At 52.8% G+C, this 24058-nt stretch overlaps 1 protein-coding gene across 5 annotated transcripts in view; it reads left to right on the top strand.

Moving 5' to 3' along the window:
- NFIC (nuclear factor I C) overlaps window positions 1-24058 on the top strand; it is a 91426-nt gene that overhangs the window by 15974 nt on the left and 51394 nt on the right. For 4 of the 5 annotated variants that reach the window (XM_083421676.1, XM_083421678.1, XM_083421677.1 and 1 more), the window contains exon 2: window positions 15037-15568. In XM_083421676.1, the coding sequence (XP_083277802.1) occupies window positions 15037-15568 (532 nt within the window). Of the gene's footprint in view, window positions 1-5473; window positions 5625-15036; window positions 15569-24058 lie in introns of those variants that run through there. The other variant, XM_083421675.1, reaches the window with a different exon arrangement.

The raw sequence follows: 24058 nt of genomic DNA, 5'->3' as shown, positions 1-24058 counted from the left end.
CCCTCTGCAGGGGAGCAGAGAATTTGGAAATTACGGAGGGGACACGGGTGGCGCTGTGGGTTAAACCACAGAGCCTAGAACTTGCCGATCAGAAGGTCGGTGGTTCAAATCCCCGCAATGACGGGGTGAGCTCCCGTTGCTCGGTCCCTGCTCCTGCCAACCTAGCAGTTCGAAAGCATGTCAAAGTGCAAGTAGATCAATAGGTACCACTCTGGCGGGGAGGTAAACGGCGTTTCCGTGCGCTGCTCTTGTTCGCCAGAAGTGGCTTAGTCCTGCTGGCCACATGACCCGGAAGCTGTACGCTGGCTCCCTCAGCCAGTAAAGCGAGATGAGCGCCGCAACCCCAGAGTCGGCCACGACTGGACCTAATGGTCAGCAGTCAGCGGTGGAGATCTCACTGTGCCATTGCACAACGGCTGTTGCTGATGTTTCCCCAAAATCTAGTCCCCTCCCTGTAACGTAAGACCCAGTTTTCTGCTGTAGTTTTGTCAGCGGGAATACCAGAAGCTGCCTTTTGTCCCGTGTCAGGTTGTCGGTTCCATCAAGTTTCAGGCAAGGAATCTCTCCCAGGATGCCGTTGGAGGTTGAATCCAGACATTCTGCCTGTAGAACACATGCTGTTCCGTTGAGCTAGGATCCTTGCTCTCCAGATAAAGTAAGATTAATAATAACAATAATTAACAAGACGAATAATTTATTATTTACACCCCGCCCATCTGGCTGGGTTTCCCCAGTCACTCTGGGCGGCTCCCAACAGAATATTAAAAACACGACGAAACATCCAACATTAAAAACTTCCCAATACAGGGCTGCCTTCAGATGTCTTCTTAAAGTCAGTTGTTTATTTCATTGACGTCTGATGGGCGGGCACCACCACCGAGAAGGCCCTCTGCCTGGTTCCCTGTAACCTCACTTCTCATAGGGAGGGAACCGCCAGAAGGCCCTCGGCGGTGGACTTCCGTGTCCGGGCTGAACGATGGGGGTGGAGACGCTCCTTCAGGGATACTGGGACGAGGCAGTGCAGGACGACAGAGGACGAGATGGTGGGACAGTGTTCTCAAAGCTACCAGCATGAGTTTGACCAAACTGCGGGAGGCAGTGGAAGACAGGAGTGCCTGGCGTGCTCTGGTCCAGGGGGTCACGAAGAGGTGGACACGACTAAACAACAAAATCCTGCCACCACTTGCTCGCCTCTTTCTCGTAAGTCCCAAATGCCTCTATCTTTCCTTGCAGGGGCGTCACTTTCAGTGTAGCCTGCCCTGCAGAGCTGTTGTGAGGTGGGCGATAAATACCGCAACAACTGGCTGGTTGGCAAGCTCACTGCCAGCATCTATGGACCAGCAGCAGTGCCAGGGTCAAGGATCCATAGTTTCTGGGATGTTTCTGTGCCACGAATCGATTTATTGGTTATCGAATTGCCCTCCCTCACCTTCTCATGATTCCTGCCCTTTCCGCCTCCTCCCGAAGACAGTCAGCATTCGAGAGGGAAACTGCTTGCGTCTGGGGTTTCTTTCTTGGTGCGTGCGGGTGTGGAGCGTGGGTAGAGGTTCGTAGAGCTGGAAGGGACCCTAGGGGTCATCTAGTCCAACCCCCGGAATACGCAGGGATATCCGCGAAAACGATTTACGAAAATGCAGGAATATGCTCTGTTCCGTACAGCTGAAACCTTGGCATTATCAGCACCTTGCTCTAACTGACTGAGCTATTTTTCCTCCCTCCAAACATACCGATAATAAAGTTATTATTCATGTAGGGAGCCGTGTTGGTCTGATGCAGTCAAAAGATATAAAAAATTTAAAAAGATTGCCCAGTAGCACCTTGTTGTCGTTGAGTCGTTTAGTGGTGTCCGCCTCTTTGTGACCCCCTGGACCAGAGCACGCCAGACACTCAGTGCTTTTGCGTTGCGGTTGCTGCAAACTGCAGGAGACGGTTTGCTTCAGCTGAGGTGTGCTGGTCTTGAGGGTTAACCGTGCAGCGAGGTCCGAGTCCAGTCCGAGGTCGAGGGTGCGGTATGGAGCCTGTCCGTCAAAGCTGAAGCTGGGAGTCAGGACAGCTCAGGAGCTCAGGCAGAAGAGCAGGACAGGGTGCAGGCAGGAACAAGCTACCAACAATGTTGCTCCCGCAACTTGGGACTGGGGCGGGCTGGCTTTTATCTGCCCCAAGGCATTAGGGCGGCCCCGATCCTCAGGTGACTTGCCTCTCCTGGCCTGGAGGCGAGCACTCCTCCTGCGAGAACCTAGTTCCCTCCGCCTCTCTGCCCTGAGCCTCTGCAGCTCAGGAGAGGCTGGAGGGTTACCGGACCCAGAGGCAACCTCCGCTTCCCCTGACGGGGCTGAGAGTGGAGCACCTGCAGGCAATGGGTCCTCCATCCCCTCAGGAGCCAGAGCAGACTCATCTGAGGATCCAGCACAGGTGAGGACCCTTCAGGCTCAAGCCCCAGCTCCGGCTCAGCTGGTTCTGGAGGCAGGGAATCCTGTGCAGGCTGGGATTCCTCAGGTTCAGCCTCCGAGTCCGAATCCCAGGCCATCACAGGAAGGCCCAGTTCTGAAGAAGCACTCCCCTTTCCCGGGAGAGAATGCCTCTTCGGAATAGAGGCATTCCTCCATCTCTTGCGTGCAGCCAGGAAATGTTCCTTAGAGCAGGGACAAGAGGTCCCCTCGCCCTGACCCTCCAGGGACACGCCAAGCTCCCTTCGCCCCCGACCGCCGGCGACGAGAACTTCCCCGTAGCGCCATTCGCACTGTGGACTCTGTGCGAGGAAGTCTACCTCCCCATGGAGGTTGGGGGAAGACAAGGGACCTGAGTGTACAGGCCGAAAGAAATCGAAAGATCCATCTGTCTCGAGACGGACTAATCTCTTTAGCAGGTCTGGGTTCTTATTTTTGGAAGGGAGTGGATTGAAAGAGACAAAGAGAGAGCTCTGACCTCATGGCTATAGATAGCCAATGTGTAGAAGGAGCTTTGCAGAAGTCCAGCTCCCTCCCTTTCCACCCGGATGCTTATGGGATGGAGTCACTGGACTGTGAGTGACGGCACAGGGCACCCACTCATGGGACGCAGCGTCAGAAACCCGGAATGGGAGGCGATAGACAAATAGAAGAGGAATGGAAGGGTTTGGAGGCAGCCGGGCCAAACGATGGCCACAAGCGTTGCCGGCTTGGGGGTTGTTAACGGGAAAATCCGAGGGCTCCCTTGGACAAAAAAACAAAGACACCAACCAGGATTGCTTGGAGCAAAACAGCAGCCTGTAGGCTTGGCCTTTATTGATCTGTTGCAACAGGGTGCTCCCCTCACCTGCAGGAGAGAGGAGGGACCCAGAAAAATGGCCCGCAAGGCCTTATAAAGACTTTTGAAATTGCCACCCTGTAGATCAAGACCACCCCCAGAAACATCAGACATACATCACAGAAGGGGTGTAACCTAAGACCACCCCTCAGATACATCACACCCACATCACAGAAAATGCGGTCTACAACAGAAAATTTGAATGTTGTTTTTCTCCTGTTGTTGTTTATCTTCTGTCTGGCAGGTTACTTGATTGGATTGCCTGGGGAGCCTGGCCAGTCTTTTGTAGTGATAAATACTTAGTTCCTGGGCCAGGTCACAGGCTCACACCCTATTCAAACACAGACATACCCTTAAGACAGGATTTGTGAGGAAAGAGACAATGGGGAGGCTTAACCACTTTGACTTTGCAGAGAAAAGATTTGGTCAGTTTAGGAATCAAATGGAGAGGTCTGATCTTCTTGCAGTCCATGGGACTCTCAAGAGTCTCCTCCAGCACCAGAATTCAAAAGCATCCATTCTTCGGCGATCAGCCTTCTTGATGGTCCAGCTCTCACTTCCATACATCGCTACTGGGAAAACCATAGCTTTGACTATACGGACCTTTGTTGGCAAGGTGATGTCTCTGCTTTTTAAGATGCTGTCCAGGTTTGTCATTGCTTTTCTCCCAAGAAGCAGGCATCTTTTAATTTCGGGACTGCTGTCACCATCTGCAGTGATCATGGAGCCCAAGAAAGTAATGGAGGCAGTGAGAGATTTTACTTTCTTGGGATGGACTAGACCATGTGGAAAATGAACATAATATTTCAGCTGCAGTTCATTCATTTTCAGCTTTGTAGTCTTGTTATTAAAAAAAGCACCTAGGCATTCCGTTGTTGCACCCATAACTTAGGTTCAAGGTGCCATTTAGCTCCTAGTTTTCATATCTCAGTTTCTAAGACTATCTCGGCCTCAGCCCAGTACACCTGAAAGAGCGTCTCCACCCCCATCATCCAGCACGGACACTGGGGTCCATCTCCCGAGGGCCTTCTGGCGGTTCCCTCCCTGCGAGAAGTGAGGTTACTGGGAACCAGGTGGAGGGCCTTCTTGGTGGTGGTGCCCTCTCATCAGATGTCAAGGAGATAAACAACTATCTGACTTTTAGAAGACATCTGAAGGCAGCCCTGTTTAGGGAAGTTTTTAATGTTTGATGTTTTAAAACTTTGTTGGAAGCCACCCAGAGTAGCTTGGGAGACCCAGCCAGATGGGTGGGGTATAAATAATAAATTATTATTATTATTAATTATTACAGTGGTACCTCGGGTTACAGACGCTTCAGGTTACAGACTCCACTAACCCGGAAATATTACCTCGGGTTAAGAACTTTGCTTCAGGATGAGAACAGAAATCGTGCGGCGGCGGCGGGAGGCCCCATTAGCCAAAGTGATGCTTCAGGTTAAGAACAATTTCAGGTTAAGAATGGACCTCCGGAACGAATTAAGTTCTTAACCCGAGGTACCACTGTATTTTCAATTTATATCCCCCCCCCTTTTTATTTCCCCTTCTCCCTCCGCTGTCTATTTGTCAGTATTTGTCGTATACTTTCTGATTCCCTTAAAATTAAGTTCTCAACCCGAGGTACCACTGTATAAGAATATTTAGAAAGCACAATGAGATGATTCGGAAGCCAAAATTATTATTATTATTATTATTATTATTATTATTATTATTATTATTATTATTATTACTGTTCAAGGCATCCCAAGGCGCCACGCTGGTTGAAAACCACTGCCTTAGGGCACCTTGGTGAGGACAAGACGCTAGATAGCTCCGTCGGTAGAGCACGAGACTCTTAACCTCCGGGTCGTGGGTTCGAGTCCTGCATCGCGGAAAAGAGGGGTTGGGCTAGATGACATTCAGGGTCCCTTCCACCTTGACGATTCTATGCTTCTATAACTAGCAGAGCCACTGGCTCCTCCTAGGTGCTTCCCCCCAGTTGCAACAGCCCCCAGCTGCATCTCAACCCTGAGTCTCTCCTCCTTTCCCTTCTCTCTCTCTTTCCCTCCTTCCTTGCCCCCCTCCATTTCCTCAGCTCCCTCTCATGTCGTGGGGGCAGGCGGACGTGCCCTTTTCAACTCCCGGAGACCTTTGCGGGAGGCCCTGGCAATCCCGCAGTGCCGTGCCAGCCAAACTCCGTCGCTTCCTTGGCAGAAAAGGACGGCAGGCTATTTTTAAATCCAGGAGCGAGAGAGAGAGGGGCGTTTTTCTCCTCCAGCCTGGGGTGTTTTCTCTTTTTGGGAAACCTCCTTGGGCGTCCCAGCTGGAGGGGGGCGATTGGGTGACAGATGGACCCTACGCGGGTGAGTAGGGCCGTTGAGGAGGGTGGGGAGATTTCAACCAGGACACAGAGATCCCTTATTATTTTCCCCTGCCCAAAACAAGGAAGTTGTTCTTCCTGATAGATTCCGCCCCCTCTCTGATTTGCTGGCCTCCTTGTGACTCTGATCTTGCCGACAATTCTCCCTCTGCAATCTCTTCTGAGATATTTTCCTTCCCGCTTTGACTGCCCCACCCCTCCTCAACCCCAGTGGGGTAGCGTGGGGGGTGCAGGGGGGGCCGACCACACCGGGCGCAACATCTTGGGGTTAGGGTTAGGGGGCGCAAATTACTTGCCTTGCCCCGGGTGCTGACAACCCACGCTACGCCACTGCTCAACCCTAGGAAAAGTTTGCAAACTGGATCTTTAGGGAACAAATTCACAAAATTTTAAAACTCCTCGTGCGCCCCATAGGCTGAACTTCGGCACCTGTCTCTAGCGCCGCGACGGTGGTCCTTTTTGAGCACGTGCAGAGTGATTTTTCCTGAGTCACGCAGATGGTTTCAACGCTTGTAGGCAGTGATATCTGATTCTGGCTGTCTCTGTGTGTGTCATCCGGCATGTGTCTCCGTGTGGCTGGGTCTGGGAGATACTCAATTTTGCATTTTAAACAGGAAGACAGCGGCACCTTGGTTCTCAAACTTAATCCGTTCCGCAAGTCTGTTCCAAAACCAAAGCGTTCCAAAACCAAGGCGCGCTGCTTTCCCATAGAAAGTCATGCAAAGCAGATTAACCCATTCCAGGCTTTTAAAAACAACCCCTAAAACAGCAATTTGACATGAACCGCTTCTGGCGCAACGGAACACCGTGACGGAAACCAGCGCGCACGGAAATGCCATTTACCTTCCCGCCGGAGTGGTACCCATTTATCTACTTGCACTTTGACGTGCTTTCAAACTGCTAGGTTGGCAGGAGCTGGGACCGAGCAATGGGAGCTCACCCTATCGCTGGAATCAAACCGCCGACCTTCCGATCGGCAAGCCCAAGAGGCTCAGTGGTTTAGACGCACCACCCACATCCCTCCTAGCAGTTCGAAAGCACACCAGTGCAAGTAGATAAATAGGTACCGCTGCGGCGGGAAGGTAAATGGCATTTCCGTGCGCTCTGGTTTCCATCATGCGCCAGAAGCGGTTTAGTCCTGCTGGCCACATGGAAAGCTGTCTGCAGACAAACGCCGGCTCCTTCGGCCTGAAGGAGAGATGAGCACCGCAACCCCATAGTCGCCTTTGACTGGACTCAACCGTCCGGGGTCCTTTACCTTTTAAATACCCGGCTGTGCGATATTGCTGAGGTGTGGCTGGGCGTGGGCAGAAGAAAAGAAGAGGAAAGCAAGTCTTTTCAACCACCAGCGATGTCTACGTCTCCTCCAGAAAGTATACCGTATTTTTTCCTCTAAGACTCACTTTTTCCCTCCTAAAAAGTAAGGGGAAATGTGTGTGCGTCTTATGGAGCGAATGCAGGCAGCGCAGCTATCCCAGAAGCCAGAACAGCAGGAGGGATTGCTGCTTTCACTGCGCAGCGATCCCTCTTGCTGTTCTGGCTTCTGAGATTCAGAATATTTTTTTTCTTGTTTTCCTCCTCCAAAAGCTAGGTGCGTCTTGTGGTCTGGTGCGTCTTACAGAGCGAAAAATACGGTTGTTTTAAAAATCCACCCAGGTGGAAATTTTACCCCTGAAAAGGAGGACGTGTCCGGGGAAAACGAGAACACATGGCAACCCTAGGCTGGGATTTAGAGGCCTCCAAACTGTGCAGCAAAGTGAGGGGCCGACTGCAGCCGCCATCGTGGCCCCTGACCTTTGGCATGCTGGTTTATGGGCGTCAGATGGGTGTGGGGTTTTTTGGGGGGGTATCCTAGCTTGGAGAAGGCTGCTGCCCACTGCCAAGCCGTCGCGGGGGCCGCTCCACGTTCCCTGATTGCCTGTGGGGCACCCGGCCATGGTCTCTCGAAAGCGGATTAGCTCGACGGCAGCATCTTTCTGGCGGGGCTAATCTGGCGGGAGGGAAAGTTGTCGGAGGGGCTGATCGGATTTCAAGCCCTGTCCTGGTTCATTGCTGATCTCCCCCCAACCCAACTCCCGTCGCCTAATCCCTGGGCTGAACCCAGATTGGCACAGACCGGAGAGAGCTTTTAAAAGCTTTCCACCGTCCTGGGAGACTAGGCTGTGGAGGTTTATGGCAAGGCATAACAGATTGAGGTTGAATCCTGACAAGACAGAAGTACTGTTTTTGGGGGACAGGAGGCGGGCAGGTGTGGGGGACTCCCTGGTCCTGAATAGGGTCACTGTGCCCCCGAAGGACTAGGTATGCAGCCTGGGGGTCATTTTGGACTCACAGCTGTCCATGGAGGCGCAGGTCAGTTCTGTGCCCAGGGCAGCTCCGTCTGGTACGCAGGATGAGACCCTCCTTGCCCGCAGATGGAATAGGACGTCCCTATTTTCACTGGAGAAATGTTGGAGGGAATGGAATAGGACGTCGCTATTTTCACGGGATAAACATTGGAGGGGATGGAATAGAACGTCCCTATTTTCAGGAGAAAACAAAACGAAAAGCACCGCAAATACAAAAACACAAAATAAAAAGCAAAAACAGACAGACCTCAGCGTAACGCTCAAATTGGAAGCGTAACACTCAAAACAGATCTATGGCTCTCAAATCGGAAGCGGAGCACGTTCGGCTTCCAAAAAAAGTTCGCAAACCGGAACGCTTCCTTCTGGCTTTGCAGCGTTTGGGTTCCGAGTTGTTTGAGTACCAAAGGCGTTTGAGAACCAAGGGACCCCTGTAAGGGTTAGCAACAGCTGGCGCAATCCTATGTCCCTTGCCACGGTTTGTGCTTTTGCGGCGTTCTTGTTTAGGTTACTTATTGTTACTTATCTCGGCGCCTTTCTTGGGCTAAGAATGCAAGGCCGCTGGGTTTTCCGTCTCAGGAAGGGGGTGCAGAATAGAGCCCAGGGCGCTTTGATGGTGCGTGGAGGTTTGGTGGCGGAGTGTGTGTGTGTGTGTGTGGACCTCCGTCGGGAGATTATCGAAGGCACAGATGTACACGTCGGCTAATGAATTACTCCCAGCGGAGACCTCACCTGGCTTGACCTCTGCTTAGACTGCGCCCCGGCAAGGGAGAGCTGTCCTCTCGTGACCTTGCCGCCGGGAACTGCAGCTTTTGTTGCATGACATCGCGGCCTCTTATCTCCCCAAACCGCCCCCCCTCCCAACCTTGAGCGAAGTGGGGGGGTGCGGGCAAGCAAGCAGGAAACACACAAATCCAAACCCGGGTACGTCGGCGGAAAGACGGGCCGACGTCTTGCGCAAATTAATATTCTTATCGCTGTTGGTTGTTTTACTGCCCTAAAGCCCCAGGGCGCAGCTTCGTTTGGGAAACTCGCCATTACCGGGAAACCCGGTGGCGTCTAATAAAATGTAGCAGAAGTTCATGCAGTTGCTTATGGGATGGTTTCATCGCCGGTCTTTTTGGACTGGGCCTGCTTTGAAAGAGGATTTGGGCAGATTCACAGAGGGAAAGGAATCTCAGTTGCTGGGAAGCGAAGGAGGGGAGAGGGTGAGGCCACACCTGGAATACCGTGCCCAGTTCTGGGTTCGAATCCTGATTGTGGGTTTGAGGGGCTTCTCGGCTGGCCACTGCGGAAACAGGAGGATGGGATAAGTGGGCCACAGGACTGCCCCTGAGCACGCGGGTGGCGCTGCGGTCTAAACCACGGACCCTATCCAAAGGTCGGTGGTTCGAATCCCCGCCATGGTGGTGAGCTCCAGTCGCTCTGTCCCAGCTCCTGCCAACCTAGCAGTTCGAAAGCATACTGGTGCAAGTAGATAAATAGGTACCACTGCAGTGGGAAGGTAAACAGCGTTTCCGTGCGCTCTGGCTTCCATCGTGCGGCAGAAGTGGTTCAGTCCTGCTGGCCACATGACCCGGAAAGCTGGCTGCGGACAAACGCCGGCTCCCTCGGCCTGAAAGTGAGATGAGTGCCGCAACCCCCTAGTTGCCTTTGACTGGACTTAACCATCCAGGGGCCGTTTTCCTTTTTTTACCTTATCAATGGACTTATTTAAGTTCTCTTAACCAAGCTCCAGGTTATCCTCTGAACTAGCCAGAGAATGGAAATAAGGCTTTCGTGATGTCTTGCCCCCCAATGGCAACTTTGTTGTTGTTGTTGTTTAGTCGTGTCCGCCTCTTCGTGACCCCCCTGGACCAGAGCACGCCAGGCCCTCCTGTCTTCCACTGCCTCCCGAAGTTTGGCCAAACTCATGCTGGTCGCTTCGAGAACACTGTCCCACCATCTCGTCCTCCGTCATCCCCTTCTCCTTGTGCCCTCCATCTTTCCCAACATCAGGGTCTTTTCCAGGGAGTCTTCTCTTCACCTGAGGTGGCCAAAGACTTGGAGCCTCAGCTTCAGGATCTGTCCTTCCAGTGAGCACTCAGGGCTGATTTCCTTCCGAATGGAGAGGTCCCTTCTAGCTTTAGAATTCCACGATTCTATGATCAGAGGAGGCATCTTAGCCAGAAATGTGAAGCAGAGCTGGCAAGGAGTGTGGTGACCGTAGGAGAGTCCCGAGGGCCGGCCAGAAAGGTGTGGAGGGCCACATTCACACACACACCCCGTCGAGGCCTCAGGTTTCTCAATGCTGAATTAATTCTCAATCAGGAAAACACACAAGCTGAGGGAGGGAAGGGAGGCATTTGGAAAAAATGGAGCAATGAATTCAAAGTTCTGGGAAAGGGTTAAGCGTGGCCCCCGCCACGGAAATGGCTTTTCCTCATCTAAAGGGGCTGCCAGGCTGTTTTTTCCCAGGGCAGGTAATATGAAACCGTGCAGCTGCCCTGCTAATTGGGAATGTCTATCCTTCAACCCTTTCTCGATGTCTTTGCCTTGCCCGACACAAGCCCCCTAGCAGTTACGGGGGGGGGGCAAAACCTGTCCATTTCAGTGGCTCATTTCGTCCCCCCCCCCAATCTTAATTTCCACTTCCCACGTTTCAGTTTGCAAATTTATTTGTCGTTGTTTTTTAATAAGGTCCCCGTGCAAATACGTCAGCGCCTCAGTGCAGGTTTATCGACACCTGTTTGCTGATTGTGCAAACAGCTGCATTTTTTGCAAAGCGATTTCCCCCACCAACATCCCACATTTGGGTACAAAGTTTCCTTTAATATATGCCGTTTTAGGCACGCTTAACCACAGTGCCTTGTGAGCTTGTAGGAGGGCCGTGAGGACAGAGGGCGTGAGGAGGAGGCAAGATTCGGAAGCACCCCTGCTAGACCATGCCTCTCTCGAACCTGCAACCTTGGCGTTCATCAGCACCACGCTCCAACCAACAGAGCTACCCGGGCCCACGAACTCTCGCCGCCTGGGTGTGGGGATATAAAAAATCGTGTGCATGTGTATTTGTGTAGAAACTAGCTTACTGCGCATGGGGGAAATTTGCATCTGTTTCTGTGCCAACTTACGCCTTCTGGACCCACCCGCCCACCAAGGCCATGAGGCCACTGGAAGGTTTTGCAAGAGGGTCTTCAGCCCCTAGGCTGATTAAACTTCCCCAGCTTGGTTAGATAGAGAGCAGAAAAAGGGAAATTATTTGGGGGGGGGGTGAGAGAGATGGAATCTGTAGTTACAGTGGTACCTTGGTTCTCGAACGGCTTGACTCCCGAGCAAATTGGCTCCCAAACACCGCAGACCCAGAAGTGAGTGTTCCGGTTTGCGAACGTTTTTTGGAAGCCGAACGTCCGACGTGGCTTCCGGTTGAGCGCCACTTGCCTTGATTTCCGAACGGTTTTGGGAGTCGAGCGGGCTCCCGGAACGGATTAAGTTCGAGAAACAAGGTACCGCTGCAAAAGGTAAAGGTAAAGGGACCCCTGACCATTAGGTCCAGTCGTGGCCGACTCTGGGGTTGCGGCGCTCATCTCGCTTTACTGGCCGAGGGAGCCAGCGTACAGCTTCCGGGTCATGTGGCCAGCAGGACTAAGCCGCTTCTGGCGAACCAGAGCAGCGCACGGAAATGCCGTTTACCTTCCCGCCGGAGCGGTACCTATTTATCTACTTGCACTTTGACGTGCTTTCGAACTGCTAGGTTGGCAGGAGCAGGGACTGAGCAACGGGAGCTCACCCCGTCATTGCGGGGATTCGAACTGCCGACCTTCTGATCGGCAAGCCCTAGGCTCTGTGGTTTAGACCACAGCGCCACCCGCGTCCCAGGTACAGCGGTAGTGATGTGCAATTCTGCAAATCCTGGGAGGTCCAGCAATCTGGGCGGCTTCCACTCTCGCCGGTGCCTCGGAGCGGATCGCTCCGTTTCCACCAGCCCTGCCAAAACCTCCTCCGCCACGGCAGGTCGGGAGAGCCGCAGGCCGTGGCGTACGAGTGGAAACTGGGGCTCTGTCGGCTGCCCAAATCTGCCGCCTGAAGCCGCAGGCTCTGGGTGGGGCACAGAGGATGAAGGGGGGGGGGAGAGAGAAACAACATTTCCAGTCAACCCGCGTGGAGCCAAATTTTCTTGGCAAGGCAACAGGGCGGGGCGTTGGGCTGCTTGGTTTTTGACCAAAAAGCTCAATTACTCGTAAGGGGAAGCAGATTTCAAATTGTAGCTGGAAGCTCTTCTGAAGCGGCTGCTTGTTCCGTCCCGTCCCGTCCCGTCCGTATCCTGCCTCCTCCTCCTTCTCACGAGCTCAAGGTCCCTCCCGTTCCCCGTTTTCTTTCCACAACGGCTCTACCGGGTAGGCCCAGCAGAAAGCAGGAAATTGCTCTTAACTCGCCGGCTGCAGCTGATGAACAGGAACACTGGCCTCCATTTTTATAGGGTCGCTGTGACCTGTCTAACTTGCAGAGCCGGTCTCTTGCAAATAGTGTTCCCCCAGCTGAAAAGACAAGGATAAAAATTCCTTAGCTATAAGCTATGAGTGTGGTACGCGGGTGGCGCTGTGGGTTAAACCCCAGAGCCTAGGACTTGCCGATCAAAAGGTCGGTGGTTTGAATCCCCGCAATGACGGGGTGCGCTCCCGTTGCTCGGTCCCTGCTCCTGCCAACCTAGCAGTTCGAAAGCACGTCAAAGTGCAAGTAGATAAATAGGTACTGCTCTGGCGGGAAGGTAAACAGCATTTCCGTGCGCTGCTCTGGTTAACCAAAAGCGGCTTAGTCCTGCTGGCCACATGACCCGGAAGCTGTATGCCGGCTCCCTCGGCCAGTAAAGTGAGATGAGCGCCGCAACCCCAGAGTCGGCCACGACAGGACCTAATGGTCAGGGGTCCCTTTACCTTTAAGGTAGTCTCTATGGGAGTATATTGTATTTAATTATGGGGTATCAGAGTTTTTAGGGGGCTAACCATTCTGGGATCACTGGGATAGCAGGCTTGTTGGTTTCTGATTGTCTGATTTTTTTCAATTTCATTGTTCTGTATGGGACAATGACGATAAAGATTATCGTATCGTATACAGAAGAGGCAATCCTTCCTGAGAGAGCCGAATGCCTCTTCTCAGCTCTGGCATGAATCCACGGGGTGTCCTTGTAAGAATGCCTCTATGCAGAAGAGGCAATCCTTTCCAAGAGAGGCGAATGCCTCTTCTCAGCTGAGGCATGAATCCACCAGGATGTCCTTGTAGGAATGCCTCTACGCAGAAGAGGCAATCCTTCATGAGAGAAGTGAATGCCTCTTCTTAGAGCGGGCGTGTATCTACCCAGATATGTTTGGTGGAATGCCTCTATGCAGAAGAGGCAATCCTTTCCGAGAGAGGAGAATGCCTCTTCTCAGCTGAGGCATAAATCCACCGGGCTGTCCTTGAAGGAATGCCTCTATGCAGAAGAGGCAATCCTTCATGAGAGAGGTGAATGCCTCTTCTTAGAGCGGGCGTGTATCTACCCAGATATCTACCCAGAAGAGCCAATCCTTTCCGAGAGAAGGGAATGCCTCTTCTCAGCTCTGGCATGAATCCACGGGGTGTCCTTGTAAGAATGCCTCTATGCAGAAGAGGCAATCCTTTCTGAGAGAAGAGAATGCCTCTTCTCAGATCAGGCATGAATCCACCGGGATGTGCTTGGTTGGAATGTCTCTATGCAGAAGAGGCAATCCTTTCTCTGATAGGCGAATGCCTCTTCTTAGACCAGGCATGAATCCACGGGATGTCCTTGAAGGAATTCCTCTACGCAGAAGAGGCAATCCTTTCCGAGAGAGGCGAATTCCTCTTCTCAGATCAGGCATGAATCTGCTGGGATGTGCTTGGAATGCCTCAACGCAGAAGAGGCAATCCTTTCCAAGAGAAGAGAATGCCTCTTCTCAGATCAGGCATGAATCCATGTGTTTGGAGGAATGCCTCTATTCAGAAGAGGCATTCTATGCTGGGCCCGGGGGGAGGTTACCATGGGGCGAGGTCCAGGACCTGAGTCGAGGGTTGGCAGACAGTCCTCCACGGGCGAAGCGGGGTCCAAAGCGAGGAGCTGGACAAGGACAGGAACTCTGGGGGAACCGGACTGGGTGCTGGCCAAAACAGCTCTTCAACGATGTTGCTCCCGCAACCTGGGACAGGCCTGACTGGCCTTTATCTCCTCTGAGGCCAGGGGCGGTCCCGGCCCCCAGGTGACCCGCCTCTCCTGGCCTTAAGGTGAGCACTCCTCCTGGGAGAAACCAGTTCCCTCCACCTCTCTGCCCTGAGCCTCTGCAGTTCAGGAGAGGCTGGAGGGTTACTGGACCCAGGGGGAGAGTCACCTTCCCCTGACAGGGCTGGTAGAGGCGCACCTGTAGGCAATGGGTCCTCAACCACCTCCGGAGCCAGAGTGGATTCCCCTGGTGCCTGCTCCTGAGGATCCGGCACAGGTGCAAGCGCTTCAGAATCAAGGCCCTGCCCCAGTTCAGCCAGCCCTGGAGGCGGGGACTCCTGTAGAGGCATCCCGGTGGATTCATGCCTGATCCAAGCTTATTTAGGTAGGTGCATGCCTGATCTGAGAAGAGGCATCCCCTTCTCTCGGAAAGGATTGCCTCCTCTGCGTACAGGCATTCCTCCAAACATATCTGGGTAGATACACGCCCGCTCTAAGAAGAGGCATTCACCTCTCTCATGAAGGATTGCCTCTTCTGCGTAGAGGCATTCCTACAAGGACATCCTGGTGGATTCATGCCTGAGCTGAGAAGAGGCATTCGCCTCTCTCGGAAAGGATTGCCTCTTCTGCGTAGAGGCATTCTTACAAGGACACCCTGTGGATTCATGCCAGAGCTGAGAAGAGGCATTCGGCTCTCTCAGGATGGATTGCCTCTTCTGTATACGATACTGTGCAGGCTGGGATTCCTCCGGTTCAGCCTCTGAATCGGATTCCCAGGCCATCACACCTTCCCTCTTGAGAGAACGCATGTGGGACTCCCTCTTGACAGCCTCTCTTTCTCTCTCTCTCTCTCTTCTCCCCAGGATGAGTTCCACCCCTTTATTGAGGCACTACTCCCCCACGTCCGGGCCTTTGCCTACACCTGGTTCAACCTCCAGGCCCGCAAGCGGAAGTACTTCAAGAAGCACGAGAAACGCATGACGAAGGACGAGGAGCGGGCGGTGAAGGATGAGCTGCTCAACGAGAAGCCTGAGGTGAAGCAGAAGTGGGCGTCCCGCTTGCTGGCCAAGCTGCGGAAGGACATCCGCCCGGAGTACCGGGAGGACTTTGTCCTTTCCATCACGGGGAAGAAGCCCTCCTGCTGCGTCCTCTCCAACCCCGACCAGAAGGGCAAGATGCGAAGGATCGACTGCCTCCGACAGGCCGACAAAGTCTGGCGGCTAGACCTGGTGATGGTCATTCTCTTCAAAGGCATCCCCCTGGAGAGCACCGACGGGGAGCGGCTGGTCAAGGCTGCCCAGTGCACCCACCCCATCCTCTGCGTCCAGCCTCACCACATCAGCGTCTCCGTCAAGGAACTGGACCTCTACCTGGCGTATTTCATCCGAGAGAGAGGTAAGGGGTCCGAGCCGGCAGGAAAGACTCGCTTCACGGCTCGGCGTCCGTGGGACTTCTTGTCACAAATGGAGGGGCAAATGGAGTTAAGGGAGGGCATTTCGTGGCGCCGGATTAAGGAAGGGGCATTTCGTGGTGGTGAAAGAAAGGAGGGCATTTCACAGTAGTGAATTAAGGGAGGGCATTTTGTAGTTGTGAATTAAGAGAGGGCGTTTCGTGGTTGTGAATTAAGAGAGGGCATTTTCCTGTTGTGAATTAACGGAGGGCGTTTCGTGGTTGTGTGTTAAGAGAGGGCGTTTCGTGGTTGTGTGTTAAGAGAGGGCGTTTCGTGGTTGTGAGTTAAGGGAGGGCGTTTCGTGGTTGTGAATTAAGGGAGGGCGTTTCGTGGTTGTGAGTTAAGGGAGGGCGTTTCGTGGTTGTGAGTTAAGGGAGGGCGTTTCGTGGTTGTGAGTTAAGGGAGGGCGTTTCGCGGTTGTGAGTTAAGGGAGGGCGTTTCGCGGTTGTGAGTTAAGAGAGGGCGTTTTGTGGTTGTGAGTTAAGGGAGGGCGTTTTGTGGTTGTGAGTTAAGGGAGGGCGTTTTGTGGTTGTGAGTTAAGGGAGGGCGTTTTGTGGTTGTGACTTAAGGGAGGGCGTTTCGTGGTTGTGACTTAAGGGAGGGCGTTTCGTGGTTGTGACTTAAGGGAGGGCGTTTCGTGGTTGTGAGTTAAGGGAGGGCGTTTCGCGGTTGTGAGTTAAGGGAGGGCGTTTCGCGGTTGTGAGTTAAGGGAGGGCGTTTCGCGGTTGTGAGTTAAGGGAGGGCGTTTCGCGGTTGTGAGTTAAGGGAGGGCGTTTCGCGGTTGTGAGTTAAGGGAGGGCGTTTCGCGGTTGTGAGTTAAGGGAGGGCGTTTCGCGGTTGTGAGTTAAGGGAGGGCGTTTCGCGGTTGTGAGTTAAGGGAGGGCGTTTCGCGGTTGTGAGTTAAGGGAGGGCGTTTCGCGGTTGTGAGTTAAGGGAGGGCGTTTCGCGGTTGTGAGTTAAGGGAGGGCGTTTCGCGGTTGTGAGTTAAGGGAGGGCGTTTCGCGGTTGTGAATTAAGGGAGGGCGTTTCGCGGTTGTGAATTAAGGGAGGGCGTTTCGCGGTTGTGAATTAAGGGAGGGCGTTTCGCGGTTGTGAATTAAGGGAGGGCGTTTCGCGGTTGTGAATTAAGGGAGGGCGTTTCGCGGTTGTGAATTAAGGGAGGGCGTTTCGCGGTTGTGAGTTAAGGGAGGGCGTTTCGCGGTTGTGAGTTAAGGGAGGGCGTTTCGCGGTTGTGAGTTAAGGGAGGGCGTTTCGCGGTTGTGAGTTAAGGGAGGGCGTTTCGCGGTTGTGAGTTAAGGGAGGGCGTTTCGCGGTTGTGAGTTAAGGGAGGGCGTTTCGCGGTTGTGAATTAAGGGAGGGCGTTTCGCGGTTGTGAATTAAGGGAGGGCGTTTCGCGGTTGTGAGTTAAGGGAGGGCGTTTCGCGGTTGTGAGTTAAGGGAGGGCGTTTCGCGGTTGTGAGTTAAGGGAGGGCGTTTCGCGGTTGTGAGTTAAGGGAGGGCGTTTCGCGGTTGTGAGTTAAGGGAGGGCGTTTCGCGGTTGTGAGTTAAGGGAGGGCGTTTCGCGGTTGTGAGTTAAGGGAGGGCGTTTCGCGGTTGTGAGTTAAGGGAGGGCGTTTCGCGGTTGTGAGTTAAGGGAGGGCGTTTCGCGGTTGTGAGTTAAGGGAGGGCGTTTCGCGGTTGTGAGTTAAGGGAGGGCGTTTCGCGGTTGTGAGTTAAGGGAGGGCGTTTCGCGGTTGTGAGTTAAGGGAGGGCGTTTCGCGGTTGTGAGTTAAGGGAGGGCGTTTCGCGGTTGTGAGTTAAGGGAGGGCGTTTCGCGGTTGTGAGTTAAGGGAGGGCGTTTCGCGGTTGTGAGTTAAGGGAGGGCGTTTCGTGGTTGTGAGTTAAGGGAGGGCGTTTCGTGGTTGTGAATTAAGGGAGGGCGTTTCGTGGTTGTGAATTAAGGGAGGGCGTTTCGTGGTTGTGAGTTAAGGGAGGGCGTTTCGTGGTTGTGAATTAAGGGAGGGGCATTTCATAGTTGTGAAAAGGCATTCCGTAGTCGTGAATCTGAGGAGGGCATTTCTTGGTCACAATTCAAAAGATCTCCTCTTGCAGTCATGAATTTTGTAGTCATTTTACAGTCATGAATCACAGGACAACCTTCCTTAGTTGCGAATTAAAGGATACGTTTTAGTCGTAAACTAAGGAACAACATTCCTTGGTCACAAACGAAGGGGCAGATGGATCGGTCTATTTTGGTTTTTCTTGGATCTTGTCCCCCCCGCCTGTCTCAGCATTGAGTTCGTCCCATTTCTGCTTGCAATACCAATTTAAAAATTCTGCGCTGGACTTTGCACAGATATTTGCAGGCGTTTCTCCTGGTACAGCGGTGGTCGTACCTTGCAGACATTTTACTTGCGCCAGTTCAGCTATATGACCGTAATACTGCCTCATGGGTGGGATCCTGGCTGCAGAGCACATTTTGAGGGATAACACTGTCTCGGCTGACCCCTTCATTTGGGAAAACTGCAATCTGGGGCTGCGTTGTGTTTTAAACATGGGCTGAATAACAGTGTACCATAAGGCTGGCATATTTCAAAAAGTAAAATTCCTGACAGCCCCCAAATTAACTGAGCTTTTCAACCACCAAAATTGTTGAGCTTTTTGGGGGAAATCTCCCCCCCCCCCCAAATAGTGGTTTTCAGCTTACGTCCAGGTTTCCTCTGACATTTTGCAGAATTCCCCCCCCCCAACGCTATTTTTACACCCGAAAACCAGGACATGTTGGGAATTTTCCAGACGTATGGCAAGCCTAAAGGTAAAGGTAAAAGGACCCCTGACCATTAGGTCCAGTCGTGGCCGACTCTGGGGTTGTGGCGCTCATCTCACTTTACTGGCCGAGGGAGCCGGCGTACAGCTTCTGGGTCATGTGGCCAGCAGGACTAAGCCACTTCTGGCAAACCAGAGCAGCGCACGGAAATGCCGTTTGCCTTCCCGCTGGAGCGGTGCCTATTTATCTACTTGCACTTTGAGGTGCTTTCGAACTGCTAGGTTGGCAGGAGCAGGGACCGAGCAACGGGAGCTCACCCCGTCATTGTGGGGATTCAAACCGCCGACCTTCTGATCGGCAAGTCCTAGGCTCTGTGGTTTCGATCACAGCTAGAATAAAGGTAAAGGGACCCTTGACCATTAGGTCCAGACACGGCCGACTCGGGTTGCAGGGCTCATCTCGCTTTACTGGCCGAGGGAGCCGGTGTACAGCTTCCAGGTCATGTGGCAAGCATGACTAAGCCGCTTCTGGCGAACCAGAGCAGCGCACGGAAACGCCGTTTACCTTCCCGCTGGAGTGGTACCTATTTATCTACTTGCACTTTGAGGTGCTTTTGAACTGCTAGGTTGGCAGGAGCAGGGACCGAGCAACGGGAGCAACGGGAGCAGGGACCGAGCAACGGGGGATTCAAACCACCGACCTTCTGATCGGCAAGTCCTAGGCTCTGTGGTTTAACCCACAGCACCATTCGCGTCCCTATGGCAAGCCTAGTGCAGCCCTAATCTAGCCATGCTAATAAATTGCCCCTCCTTGTATAAAAGCAGTATATCTGTCAATAGAAGAGGGGGAATGGACAAGAAAGGCATTTCTGAAAAGTAAGAGCTGTTTGACTGTGGGACGGAAGGTAGTTGCCGGCTCTTCTTCCTTCAAGGTTTTTAAGAGAGGTCAGATGGTCCCCTTTCAGGGATGCTCCGGCTGAGATTCCTGCATCCCAAAGGGGGTTGGATTGGATAGCCTCTAGGGGTCCCTTTCAACTCTGCAGTTCTGTGATTCCGAGGAAAACTGGCCCGAGAAGCAACCCGTTTTGCAGTTCCCTTATCCAGAAAGCAAATCATGTCTCGCTCTTTCTCCTGCCGGCGGTGAATATTAAGCACTGATAACTTTTAACCCAAAAAACTTAACTTTTAACCAAAAAGCAACAACAACGGGGGATAAAGTGAAGGGCGATCGCTGCACAGCACACAAAAAAATGTGTGGTTTTTTCCCCTCCTCTTGCTGCTTCCTGACCCTGACCTCAGCCTGTCTGGGTCCGCAGCCTTGAAATCACCTGATCTAATTGCTACCAAACTCCAGGCAGTAAAATCACAGCTGATAAGGCCTCTTGTCACTTTCGCTCTCTGGAGAAAGCAGCCCTCCCTCCTTTTCCATTTTAAGGTAGATTCTTCCCCGTTTAAGGCAGAACGGGGATTCGTTCTCGGTCTGCGGTTGCAAAAAGCGTGTGTCGTCCCCCTACAACCTAGAATTTCTTTGATTCTGTCTGAGTCTCCGACGGGCAACCCTGGTTTTTGAGTTAATTTGGAAAGGGGAGGCACGTTTCTGCCGGGGGCCGCACGCCGGGGGCCGGTGGACCGAGTCGCAAAAGTCTGCGGAGCCAGAAATGCAAGATTTCTAGTGGGTTAAACCACAGAGCCTAGGACTTGCCGGTCAGAAGGTCGGCGGTTCGAATCCCCGTGATTCTTTTGCTAATAATCCATTCCTTTGAGCCAGTTCAGTAGAATAGTAGATTGCTTTATGTGCGAGAAAATCTTTTGCCCCTCTTTCCTTTTTAAAAGGAAGATCTTCAGAAACCCTTCCTGCCGTTCTCAGCGATGATTCAGCCGATCTGTGCCACGCATTGCGAACCACGCTTTCCTCCCCCTCAAGAATCCTAGGAGACGTAGTTTGCTAAGGGCGCTGGGAACTGTAGCGTGGTTGCGGGGGGCGAACCACAGATCCCAGGATTCTTTGCAGGCGACGCATTTGCTTTAAACGCGCAACCTTCGTTTTTATCCGAAACCTTTTCACCTTAATGTATTCAGCAAGGCCCAGAGGATGGCGACTTTTCAAAGCCTGATAGTCCCGGACACACCTCCAGCCGCCCACTAGGCCTTGGGGGCTTGGGAGCGACTGCCGCAGTCCAAGAACTTTATCTGGATCTCTTGCTGGCTCCCTGGTCCTCCAGCTCAGCCGGCAGAGATTCTTGATCTCTGCCGGTCGTGGGTTCGAATCCCGGCCTGGCCAAACGATCCCTGCATTGCAGATTCTAGCATTCTAATTCAGAGTGAGAACTGTGGCTATCCCCCCCCCCCCCGCCTTTTGCCAGCACTGCATTTCACGGGCCCGACTTTGCGGGCTGTGTTTGTGGGGGTTTTTTTTGAGGGGTGGGGTGTCGGTTTGCGGGCGACGCATAGTTTTAAGATGCAGCTCCCGTTGTCTCTGGCATTATCAGTCTGGAGCAGTCTCAGCCGGTCTCTCGCCAGCCCTCCTTACGATATATGATAATGCTCTTGCTCTCTCTCTCCTTTCTCCTGCGTCAGCAAAATAAAAATTTTAAAGAAATAGATTCTCAGCCGATTTCTCTGCAACGGGCAACTCCAGCTGGTTAGAAAGATCTTTTGCATCTCAATTCTTTCCTGGGCTGGATTTTATTTTAAAAGGGGGGGGGGAGACAGAGGGTGTCTCTATCTCAAACCCCCCCCCCCTTTCCACAAGGGCAGTTTGGTCATTCCTCTTTGCTATTTTACTTGTTTATATTTTAGGGCTGATCACGCTCGTAGTGATAACGATAAATGCAGCTAGGTGGCACGCAGTAAAATAAAATACATTAGTCTGTAAAAAGGGGGGGAAAACCCACACTTTTTTTTAAGGGGATGTTTAAAAGAAGGCGGGACTGAACTTCCGGTGGCAGGTAGTTCCGCAGGGCAAAGCCTCATACTTCCACTAACAAAATGAATAGGGGCGGATGTCAGGTTCTGCACTTAGGAAGGAAGAACCTGATGAACACATATAGAATGGGCAACACCTGCCTGGCTAGCAACAACCCAATAGCCCCCCCCCCAAAAAAAGACACATTTTAAGGGGGCATAGGATGTAAATCAGGTCACTCAAGGGCCTGGTTAAACGTTTTTGCCTGGCCCCCAAAAGTGTATAATGAAGGCACCAGGCGAACTTCCCTGGGGAGAGAATTCCATAAACGGGGGAGCCACTGCAGAGAAGGCCCCGTTCTCGTGTTGCCACCCTCCGGACCTCTTGAGGCACACGAAGGAGGGCCTCATAAGGTGATTTTGGGGTCTGGGTAGGTTCTTATGGAAAGAGGCAGTCCTTGAGGACTTGCGGCCCTGAGCCGTTTAAGGCTTTATAGGTCAAAACCAGCACTTTGGATTGGGCCCGGAAACTAATCAGTAGCCAGTGCAGTCGGACCGGGATCGGTGTAATATGCTCAAACCGTCCGGTGAGCAACCTGGTTGCTGAATTCTGCACCGGCTGAAGTCTCTGAACCCTCTCCAGAGGCAGCCCTACGTAGAGTGCATTGCAGTAATCTAACCTTGAGGTTAACAGAGCATAGACAACAGTAGTTAGGCTATCCCTGGCCAGATAGGGGTGTAGCTGGGCCACCAGCTGAACCTGATGGAAGGCTATGTTCTGAATATCAATGGTTGTTAGGGACGCGGGTGGCGCTGTGGGTTAAACCACAGAGCCTAGGGCTTGCCGATCAGAAGGTCGGCGGTTCGAATCCCCACAATGACGGGGTGAGCTCCCGTTGCTCGGTCCCTGCTCCTGCCAACCTAGCAGTTCGAAAGCACGTCAAAGTGCAAGTAGATAAATAGGTACCGCTCTGGCGGGAAGGTAAACGGCGTTTCCGTGCGCTGCTCTGGTTCGCCAGAAGCGGCTCAGTCCTGCTGGCCACATGACCCGGAAGCCAGTAAAGCGAGATGAGCGCCGCAACCCCAGTGTCAGCTGCGACTGGACCTAATGGTCAGGGGTCCATTACCAATGGTTCTTAGCCACAGGAGGGGAGAAAATGCTATGGTACTGAGGTCCATGTGGGTTCCGATGGTCGCCGCAAGAGCAGGATGCGGGATGGGGCGTGCCGTCGCCCCGATCCACTGGGGTCCTCCTTGCAGGTTCAATACCGTCACCGTTCTTAATCTGGCGGGAGAACGCAGCGAATTCCATCGTGTCCTTCTCTTCCTCCTCCCTCCCTCTGCCGTTCAATATTCCCCCCTTTGGATTTTGGATCTGCAACCGCAGTGGGGGGAGGGGAAAGGGCCGGCGCGTGCGTGTGTCTATATACGTGTGCCCGGAGTTCCTTCCTTCCGCACGCCTTCGCCTCCTCCAGGACGGAGAGGTCGCGGCTGAAAGTCAAAAGCGTTGCAGCGTAATGGTAATCAATCTCCTGCCATCGATCAAATCATATTGCGCCTTTTGCTTAGTGCTTTGGCAAACAAGAAAAGGTTCTCCGTTGTAGGAGGTGGTTTATATTTTTCACGGGCGTGGAGCGGAGGGCGCTTGTGTTTCGTGGGGGGAGGTTTTTTGGAGAGAGAGAAAAAATGCTATTTTTAGAGATGCAGACTTGGCCACAAGGAGCCGGTCAAGAAGATTTTGACCTCCTTGCAGGCAATCTTGAAAGGATCGTCCAGCAAAAATGTGAGTCCTGACTGCTGGGAGGTGCTCCAGATCACTGTTGGAAGCTATGAGCCAAGCAAGCCAGCCTCTTGGCAATAATAATAATAATAATAATAATAATAATAATTTTTTATTTATACCCCAACCATCTGGCTGGGTTTCCCCAGCCACTCTGGGCGGCTTCCAACAAATCACTAAAATACAATAACCTATTAAACATTAAAAGCTTCCCTAAACAGGGCTGCCTTCAGGTGTCTTCTAAAAGTTTGGTAGTTGTTTTTCTCTTTGACATCTGACGGGAGGGCGTTCCACAGGGCGGGCGCCACCACCGAGAAGGCCCTCTGCCTGGTTCCCTGTAACTTGGCTTCTCACAGCGAAGGAACCGCCAGAAGGCCCTCAGCGCTGGACCTCAGTGTCCTGGCTGGACGGTGGAGGTGGAGATGCTCCTTCAGGTCTACTGGGCCGTTTAGGGCTTTAAAGGTCAGCACCAACACTTTGAATTGTGCTCGGAAACGTACTGGGAGCCAGTGTAGGTCTTTCAGGACCGGTGTTATGTGGTCCTGGCAGCCGCCCCCAGTCACCAGTCTAGCTGTCGCATTCTGGATTAGTTGTAGTTTCTGGTCACCTTCAAAGGGAGCCCCACGTAGAGCGCATTACAGTAGTCCAAGCGAGAGATAACTAGAGCATGCACCACTCTGGAGAGACAGTCTGTGTGCAGGGAGGGTCTCATCCTGCGTTAAACCATAAACAGAAGCCATCTTTCAGTAGCACGGGAAACCTCCATGTCTATGGATGAAATGTGGTCCTCTGGCCGTCCCTACCTGGCCTCAGAACTCTCCCAGGCCACACCCCTTTCCCCCAGGCCACACCCCCTTACTGGTCTTGCTTCTCTGGAGATGAGTGTGTGTACAAAGATAAAATTCGCACCCACTGCTCCGCCCCTTTCGGCAAACCGCTCCGCTAAGAGCCTCTTCCTAATCTGCCTGCTCACCTGCCTGCCTCCCTGTTGTTCATTACGCTGTGG

The sequence above is a fragment of the Podarcis tiliguerta genome (genome assembly GCF_965153285.1).
Source record: "Podarcis tiliguerta genome assembly, chromosome: 18".
Classification (NCBI taxonomy): domain Eukaryota; kingdom Metazoa; phylum Chordata; class Lepidosauria; order Squamata; family Lacertidae; genus Podarcis; species Podarcis tiliguerta.
The sequence above is the reverse complement of the archived record's forward strand: the minus strand, read 5'-3'. Positions and strand labels throughout refer to the sequence as shown.